This window comes from Micropterus dolomieu, linkage group LG22 (assembly GCF_021292245.1).
Source record: "Micropterus dolomieu isolate WLL.071019.BEF.003 ecotype Adirondacks linkage group LG22, ASM2129224v1, whole genome shotgun sequence".
NCBI lineage: Eukaryota > Metazoa > Chordata > Actinopteri > Centrarchiformes > Centrarchidae > Micropterus > Micropterus dolomieu.
In genome coordinates, this window is record NC_060171.1 from 33,433,905 (window position 1) to 33,443,073 (window position 9,169).

At 43.0% G+C, this 9,169-nt stretch overlaps 1 protein-coding gene across 2 annotated transcripts in view; it reads right to left on the reverse strand.

The window, feature by feature from the left end:
* The window catches only part of tango6 (transport and golgi organization 6 homolog (Drosophila)), a 24,779-nt gene extending 16,016 nt beyond the window's left edge, over positions 1–8,763 (reverse strand). Inside the window, exons 1-11 of one of the 2 annotated variants that reach the window (XM_046038112.1) lie at positions 8,603–8,763; positions 7,021–7,667; positions 6,529–6,651; positions 5,553–5,691; positions 5,312–5,418; positions 4,318–4,480; positions 3,987–4,054; positions 3,303–3,415; positions 2,156–2,326; positions 1,777–1,903; positions 1,490–1,633 (exon numbers count right to left, since the gene is read on the reverse strand). In XM_046038112.1, the coding sequence (XP_045894068.1) occupies positions 1,490–1,633; positions 1,777–1,903; positions 2,156–2,326; positions 3,303–3,415; positions 3,987–4,054; positions 4,318–4,480; positions 5,312–5,418; positions 5,553–5,691; positions 6,529–6,651; positions 7,021–7,667; positions 8,603–8,654 (1,854 nt within the window). In that variant the 5' untranslated portion in view covers positions 8,655–8,763. Of the gene's footprint in view, positions 1–1,489; positions 1,634–1,776; positions 1,904–2,155; positions 2,327–3,302; positions 3,416–3,986; positions 4,055–4,317; positions 4,481–5,311; positions 5,419–5,552; positions 5,692–6,528; positions 6,652–7,014; positions 7,668–8,602 lie in introns of both variants that reach the window. The other variant, XM_046038111.1, reaches the window with a different exon arrangement.
* Positions 8,764–9,169: the final 406 nt, after the last annotated feature.

A 9,169-nucleotide genomic window follows, 5' to 3' on the forward strand; every position in this document is an offset into this window, starting at 1 on the left:
CACATCAAGGTTCTGGAGTGGCCTAGCCAGTCTCCAGACCTGAATCCAATTGAAAATCTTTGGAGGGAGCTTAAAATTCGAGTTGCCAGGCGACAACCTCGGAACCTGAATGATTTGGAGGCTGTCTGCAGGGAGGAGTGGGCCAACATCCCTGCCGAAATGTGCACAAACCTTGTCACCAACTATAAAAACCGTTTGACATCTGTGCTGGCCAATAATGGCTTTTCTACAAAATATTAACATGCTGTTTGTCCAGGGGGTCAAATACTTGTTTTTCCTCATCAGATGGTTATCAATTTTAATAAATTCATATGATGTGATTTTCTGGAATTTTCTTTGGGATTCTGTCTTTCACTGTTAGAATGTACATATGATTAAAATTATAGATCGTTGCATTCTTTGTAAGTGGGCAAATCAGCAAGGGGTAAAATACTTATTTCCCCCACTGTACTTCAGTGAAAGTAAATTTAACGGTCACCTCAAAAACATCCAGTATTCATTAGCCTGTCAATAATCAATAAATGTATTGTAACAAAGTGAACATCAGCAACAAAAAAAAGTTCTCAATCAACAGAAATATTGCACAAAATACAGTACATGCAACATAAGGTGGTTTAGCAACATGCTAATGTGTGCAGATTACAGTAGTGAGTACCTGAGGTCCAGACAGCAGAGTGGCGACTAGGCCCATCCCCATGCTCAGCGTCTGGCTCTCTAACGGGTTCCCAAGACCTGGACCAGTGGCCTCATCGAGACCAACACAGGCCCTCTGAAGGACAGACACCATGAAGTCCACCACCTGCAGAACAGAGTCATGGACACCGATTATTCACAGAGAGACATTCAGGGGCTAAAATATGTTAAATTTAAAAAGGCTGTAGAAGAACTACGATGAATGAAATAGTACTACAAACAAGCCACTTTTCAAATCTTTCCAGAAAAACATCTAAAAAGGTAAGACATCCAAAAATAAGACATTCAGTGAAGTGAGCCACTTTATCAGTGACGTTTCTTTATCTGTAAGGGAATGTTTGTTTTCCCTACAATAGCAGCCAGCCAGCCTACTTTCTCTGTACAGCTTAACCCCCCTCTCTCATCAGTCCTAAAAGAAGTTAAGCAAATAGCTATTTTTGTGTGGCAGCATGACTCAACGTGGCCTGCTTCCATTACAAGATCTCCCTCAGGAACACAGACTTTGATAATATGCTGGAGAAGGAGATACTAAATCTCAGGAGGACGAGCTAACGCCTCTGCTTACACCTTCACTTCAGAGAAGTCACAGTTCCTCTAAGAGCAGTTTCAACATAAAAGTGCAACAGACTGCAGTTTACCCTGCAACATCTGTCTCATTACATTTATCCTTAAATAAAACAACCACACAAGATGGATTTAGGACACAGCCACTGTGGGTGTGTATCTCTCCACTCACCTGTGTGGTTTTTCTCAGCAGCACAGTGTGCTGCAGAGACTCAACCATCACAGCCAACACCTGAAGCAAAGTAAGTCTCTGGCCTCGCCTCGCAGCTCGCACCAGCAGCTGTTGCTCCACCTCCAGGAGCGTCATGGCTGACACGTCCAACTCCTGTTCGTCCTCCTTCTCTTCATCTTCTGCAGCCGCCCAGCTGGTCAGCTCCTGCAAGAGATCAAAAGTAATGATGGAACATCGACTGAGGTTACGTCTCCCCTCGGTGGAAAGAACAGTGTACAATAGCATACAATCTACACATACTACGACCTCAGAGTTGATCATACGTCTCAGATGCGTGTCCTCCTTACCTGCAGCAGGTCCAGGAAGAAGTCTCCAGGCAGGTCACAGTCTTTCAGTTCAGCCAGCAGCTGCATCAGGCACTCCAGCCTCCACTGCTCCCCTGACAGCTTCTCATACAGAGCATCATCCTCATCACTGGTGGACAAGAACAGAAAAGTGAGGGAAGAGAATTTGAAATGAAGAGAGGCAAGCTTTACTAACAGTCGTCATCTCTGGAAGAAAGGAAAGGAGATGGAACGATATAGCAAAGAGTGGCTCTTTTGCTGATTGGCCCAAGACACCTCAAAGGAAATGTCCTATTCTATTTGTGAGCATCCTTTCTTAACACCACAATATACAGTAGATAATTTTTTCCCAGAAGGATCACTAGTGAGTCATGTCAGTCACCTGCTGCTCTCTCTGGGGTAGAGTCTGGCTCCTCCATCACTGCCCGGGGTGAAGTGGAGGTCTGTTGCCACCTTGTGTCCCTGCAGGCCCGACAGCTGCCTCAGTGCTGACAGGGCTGCACACGTCTCAGTGTGGCTCAGGTACCAGAGCAAAATCTCCTGAGAGGGGGCGCTGTGGAGCACAGTTTTCACTGTCCTTTAGATCTGATGAGCTATGATTCATTGATTCATGTATACTTCACATTCCTGCTGCCTATCTTAAAAAAGTATTTCCTGCCAGCCAGCTTTTTTTGTTTCACTTTTTAGTACGGTAGAGACTTGCTCAGTGTAGGTAAACAATATTTTCCATTTTCTTATTTAAATAACTATTTCATCTATCTCCTTACAATTCTCTTGTATTGATAGCACTATTTGATAACTCTTACTTCTTCCGCTAGGTATGTATCCTATTAATGCTGCTGTGTTAATAGCTGGGCGGCACGGTGACCTAGCACTGTGGCCTCATAGCAAGAAGGGTTCGAACCCCGGTCGTCCCCCCTGTGCGCAGGATAAGCGGTTGATGATGGATGGTGTTAATAGCTCTCATCTATTGTCACTCGTATATCTCTTACTTTACTGATGCTAGTATGTTGTATGTCAAATGTAAGTCGCTTTGGATAAAAGTGTCTGCCAAATGAGTAAATGTAAACATTCTGTTAGTCCATCTCTCAATACCTTAACTTCCCTGTCTGCGGCACTCAGTCCCAAGCCCACTTGTTCCTCCGAATGACATTAATCTTATTTTAAAAAAAGGCTCAGTAGTTTTCTTAGCCTTCATTTTTCAGAACAACAACAGACTGATGGGATTTAGTACTTCTAAATCCCCAGTTCTGTGTTTCTGACCATTTTGAGCCTCTAATGGAACATAGAACTGTTGATAATCTGATTTATTCCTTCTTTAAATCAGCACAACAGTTTTTGAGCTGTGCTGTCATTAGGAACACAGGGCTGATAATGGGCCTCAGTAGATATTCCATTACATATCAGCTGTTGTTTAATTGATGTTATTTTAATGAACAAAAAATGTGATTTTCCTTCAAAAACAAAGAAATTTCCAAAACTATTGACCAGTACTGTGTGTTCCCAGCCAAGAGCAGAGAAAACATTACCGTAGGTGGGAGACGTTCTGTTTGGTGAAACAGAAGAGTGTGAAGATAACAGGAAGAACTTGTTGTAGAGCGCTGAGTAGAGAAGCTGACGGACTGTTTCCAACCACCCAGATCTGACAGCAACAAGAGACACAAGAGCAAAGACAACGACACCAGAAAGACGTGTGAGAGGCAGGATAAAGATTAGAGACGGGAAGAAAAAGCAGTGTTAGCAGAGAACACCAATCAAACCTAATGTCCACTAACATCTCCATCAATACAACCATTATTATTCAGAAGAGTTCTGATTTAGTTCTTTTAAACACGTTTCGTTTACAAAAACCCCTCAAAGCTATAATTAAATCTTATTTCCTCTCTTTTAACAGAATCATACCATACCACTATGATCAACTTACTGTATTTGTAAAGAATTCTGTGAACATCATTTAGCTACAGTTTTATTATTTGTTCAATGACCCTAGATCAGATTCTTTATATTTTAGCAATTATCACTAAATGTCACAATACAAATTATTTCTCTGGATTATCATCATGATCATTGTGGATACATTCTTTTTATATGCTCTCATCGACTACACAAAGTAATGTGTAGACCTTATCAAGCAGCATGAGCTACGATCATTACTATGAACGTGAGGTGCATTATTGTAGTGTTTAGTGGACGCCCCCTTTGGGTGTCCTGACCTTGTACACGTCCTCCATACAACGCGTCAGCTCCCATTCCTCCACAGCTGCTTGGCAATGACCCTCGTCTGGAAAACACACATATGCACCAGTGTTCAGTCCTGCTGGTATCTGGCTTATCATCCATCTGCCGTTTTGTGACAAGGTGATTAGAGCTAGCTGGACAAACAGGACCACAACTGCTGTCTGTCTGGATAGAAAATTCATAGGAACACAACCTGCACATCTGGAACAGGTATACATGTATGTGCAACATTACTCTCTGGAACTCATTTTAGTTTTTACTAATACTAACTCTGCTTTACATTTACAAATGTACTTTGTTACTGACTGGAAGCAGTGATGCAGCGGTGGAGAGGTGCAAGCAGAGGAGTGAGCAGGTACTGCTGGGCAAAGCTGGGCTTCTCCTGTACCACAGAGAGCACCGCCCTGGTGGCCACACGCTGAAACTGTTGGGCTGTCAGCTTGTCTTTAAAGTGCAGGAGGTCGAGGATCTAGACAACAATAACAAACACACTTCAAATAATCAAATTATTTCGCAGTCCAACACGGTATGTGTAAAGGATAATTCTAGTTCATTATCTCCCATTTTACTGACTGAGCCCACTGTAAAGTTTTGGCTTTCATCTTTTCAGCAGTATTCACCATTTTACGATATGAGTTACAACACAGCAAAAGGCATTTGCAGCAATCGGCTAGGCTAAAAAAAAATAAAATAAAAACAGGCTTACATAGTGTGTAGCAGGCCAGAACATGGCCGATGTCATGGCTCATAACTGACATTCATAGAAATGTTTGGTCTCATCTTGAACGGGAGCATCTGCAGATGAATTCCATACATAATTTGTTTTGATCCATTAAATAATAATAATAAGTCCCTGTGTTTTGTCATCTTCACCTCCAAAGCTAATTTCTTAAACGCCATGTAAACAAGAAAAGTTTTCTTCAAAATTTGGAGGATAAAACTGAGTGATTCATTGAATTTTATTTTAAATTATGGCTTTTGGCTTCCAACAATTTTGAAAACAAGATAAAATGATTAACGTGCCGCATTCTGTTTTGCAATGATGCTCTCATTTTGTCTTGTGTTATAAATCCAGCGCGCCCATTTCCCTTACAGCAGCGCTGGATTAAAGAAACTTGATATCACCAGCTAAATTCCTCCTGGAGAGGGCAGATGTTTTAGTCATGAATACGGTTTCTAATCTTTTGCGCTGTGAGGAAAAGTGTGTGTGTGTGTGTGTGTGTGTGTGTGTGTGTGTGTGTGTGTGTGTGTGTGTGTGTGTGTGTGTGTGCGCGCGTGCGCGCGCGCGCGTTGAGCTGACCTGTGGACAGAGTTGTCTGTAGTAGCTGTCTGCGGAGGCAGACTGTTGAGGGCAGGTCACCAGGATCCTGGCCACACAGTCACATTTCCTCCAGTCTGACTCGCCCCCTACAGGACAGAAACAGCGTCTTAGTTAGGCTTGGATTCATCAAATAGAAGTTCCATCCTATAAAAAGTCTCGAAAGGTGAAATACAGGATATTAAAGCAAATTATATAATAGAGGTCAATATAACACGCTCACCTGTTCCTCCCCCCAGGACGGCTCTGACTACAGCCTGGACACCACTGGGCTGCACCAGGCGCTCAGACAGCAGCTCACCGCACAGACGCCTCAGCCAGGCCGGAGCTGGTGCCAGGGCTGCCCTGCTGCCGGACCCAGACTGGAAGTATGGACAGCACATGTAAAACATTGTTTTTATCTCAGGAGTTAGTGGAGAACAAAACAGAACAAACATTAGAGTGAATATTAGACAACATACGTTAGATGGTCAGAAATTCCTCTAGCCCCAAGTGGCTACACACATTTCCATTTTAGAGCATGGAGAGGCGACGTTAATGAGATGGAAAAATAAAACCCGATCTTGTAGTCGGTATTTAGATGAGTTTAGGTTAAAATGAAGTTTGTATCCAGAAATGATAATTTCATTTTACGCTGCATTAACAGTCCTCAACAATAAAAGGTGCTGCTCAGGCACCTTCGAGACCTGGCACCCAGACTCCCTGCCTCCCCTGGAGTTACATATCCATTCTTGAATGTATTCCCTTGTTTACCATGTGACCATGGATAATGTGGTCTCTGTATTAAGAATGTAACAATGATTCATTAAATGTGTTTGGTCAAATTAATTGTTATTTAGCCTTATTTAGCCGTCAATGTGATAGTTAAAGCGGTGTAATGTTTTATGCAAAATCTTTTTGCGGACTATTAGATGCTGGAATCACAGTCGATTGACCACAGAGATGTGGAAGTATGGGACTATTGCACATAAATATAATTAAATAAATCCATAAAGAGACACCATGATTCCCTCTGCTTAAAAAAAATAAATAATAGAAAATGGCTGTCACTGTGATTGCACCCTGTATGATTTATGTGACAAATAAATTTAACTTGAACTTAATCATTTCAAATATAAATAATATTTTTCAAAGAAAAAAAACACTCCTTATTCCAGCTGTCCCCACCATCATCCCCCGCCTATCATTCACATGCACACCTGTTTGGGTCCGCCTTGGAGGATCAGCAGCTCCTTGATAACGATTGGCTGGTAGACTTTTCCTAAAAGGCTTTTAAGGGACTCCTTGCAACTTTGACATTCCTCAGCACTGAGCTCCTGCATCTAAAAAGTTAGCAAGAAGAAAAAATAAATAAAATATGCCTTTTATTTCTCTTATTTAACATGCATGCAAGAGTCATGGCTTTAATAGCAGTTACTAAGTACAACTCTACCCAGAGCATTATCACAGAACGGCGGAGGCTCAGTCTAGAAATGTGATCATCACCGTGAAATGACTAATGTCACTTTAATTTGGAAATCCACCAATTTACACATCAAAGTCTGTCTGCAGGTGTTGGGGAGTACTACTGCATATGTCCATTGTGAGTCCAACAATGTTATAGGTGTGCAATGCTAAATCAGAGGAGTACTCTTAACTTTCTTTTTCTGACAGGGGAATAACAAATCCATGTCCAGATGTGTTACCTTCACCTCCTGTGTGCCGTTTCTCTCTGCTGGCTGGTAACCAAGCTGGCACAGTGCTGCCATCACATCCCCCAGATGCCGCGTGAACACCAAAGTGGCAAGAGATGACAGCTCCGTCAACTGCAATAGGACTTTTGTGGTGATGAAAAGGCGGCGGCGCACTGCTGGCACAGTCCCGCTGCACACTAGTTTTTCCACCGTGGCTCCAAACGCTGACCTGTGACCGAGTGGCACACCTACTCCAGGGGCCAAGTAGGGGCAGAGCCCCAGAGAAACCACAAACTGAAGAACAGCTCCGAGCGACTTCTGCTGGGTGACACTGAGGACATCAGGTGGTAAAGGGGGGGCCATCTCAGGGGTGCATTGTTTAGCTGCAGAGGGAGTGGGAGTCTCCTTGAAAAGTTCGAGTTCAACACAGAGGTGTCGCGCTAAGGTGAGGAGCAGTAGGAGGCACTCCTGGACAAAGCCCCATGTGGCGTCGTCTGTATCACTAGTGAACCAGTCTGCCTCCACCTTCGCCTCCTCCCTCAGCCTCCTCACCTCCTCAAAGCTGCTCTCACTTTGAAGCTGCTCCAAGAGAAGGGCTCTGTTGGCTCGCAGCACTGCCAAGAGAGCCTCTTGGTGTGAGGACTGAGCATCACGCGCAGGCGCTTCTACAGACAACAACAACACACAGAACAAAGCATTGTGGGGTAGCCTGTTTTTCGGTGCTGCTGTTGTATCACAATGTGTTCACCTAACAACGCATCAGGCGTACAGAGATACAGAGTCAGGGATACCAGTAGCAGTTGAAAAACATAAAGCAGGTCAGCTCATGGCTGTGAGTCACGCACATCCCTCAGTTGCTACCAGTCATTAGTATTGTACTGTATGTGCTGGAACTCCAAAACTTGAAGGGACACACTTTTATTACTTTTAATTTTGTTACCATGTAGATATTTTTTGTGGTTCTGATACAGATTAATCTTGGTCTCATCTGTCCACAACACCTTTTATATCCCCAGAATTCTGCAGGCTCTTTTAAACTTGCTTTCTAGCAAACTGTAACGTGGCCGACCTGTTTTGGACCTTTAATTGATGCACAGAAATTTACTTTCAGGAAATGAAGTGTCTGACACTTAAAATCTCATGTGGGCTGCCCTGCTTGCTTTGTGCCCCTCTTATGTTTTCCACACTGAAAGTAGCAGCCCTACCTGGTTAGGTTTGATCTCCTGGTTTAGGCTATGATGTCTGGATGTCATTGACCGTTGACCTTTCATCTATAAATGCTTTACCATTGTGAGTTTGACTTCTGAACTTTATAAAACAAAATCCCCGGGGGTTGAGGAGCGATGAGCCCGACCCCTGCAGTGGGTAACGGTAATGTCACAGAAAGCCTAACTTTACTCATAAAAAAGGCACTTTACTGATCCCGAATCTCACTAGAGACTAAATTTAAAAGCTGGCAGCCCTGCGACTCGGTGCACAGTTTAAAGGCTGGGTCAAAGCAGCTAAAACAAAACGCAACACACAACCATCAATACCGTGCTGGTCTTATTTATCTCAGACTGTTGCCTTTAATCCTCGGTCTGTCAAACTATCCACTTACCGCAAAGAGGTTTGGTGAGAATGTTGAGCGCTGAGAGGAAAGCGGAAGTCATCTCGCCATCAAACACACAGCTGACTTTCCTCTCATGTACAAGAACGAACAGGTTAGACAGTTAATTGTTTTTAAACCCAGCCCGTCCACGGATGATGTACTGCACTACTGAAAACATCTTAAAATGGCGCTGAAATTATACGTCACCACGCATCGTCCTGCTTGGGATCATGGGATTGGCTGACGTTACATTCATAGTGCTGGCGGAAATGTCAGAATTTATTACAAAGCAGTTATTTAGATTTACGTTAGAATAAACCATCTTCCACAGTCTAACAGAGAACAGAAACTTTGAAAGCGCGTGTCCGCCAGGAAAAAGAACTGATGGAAGGGATAAAAATAGAAAAAGGCTACTCTTGCTAGGTCAAAATTATGAGATTTCAAATTTAACATATCTCATTATTTTGACCTTGTAAATGAAACTTTAGACTTATTATCTAATCGTTTTCACTTACTATCTCATAACTTTGAGCTAGTAAGTTGTATTTTTTTGCTTCCACAGATTGTATGGATACA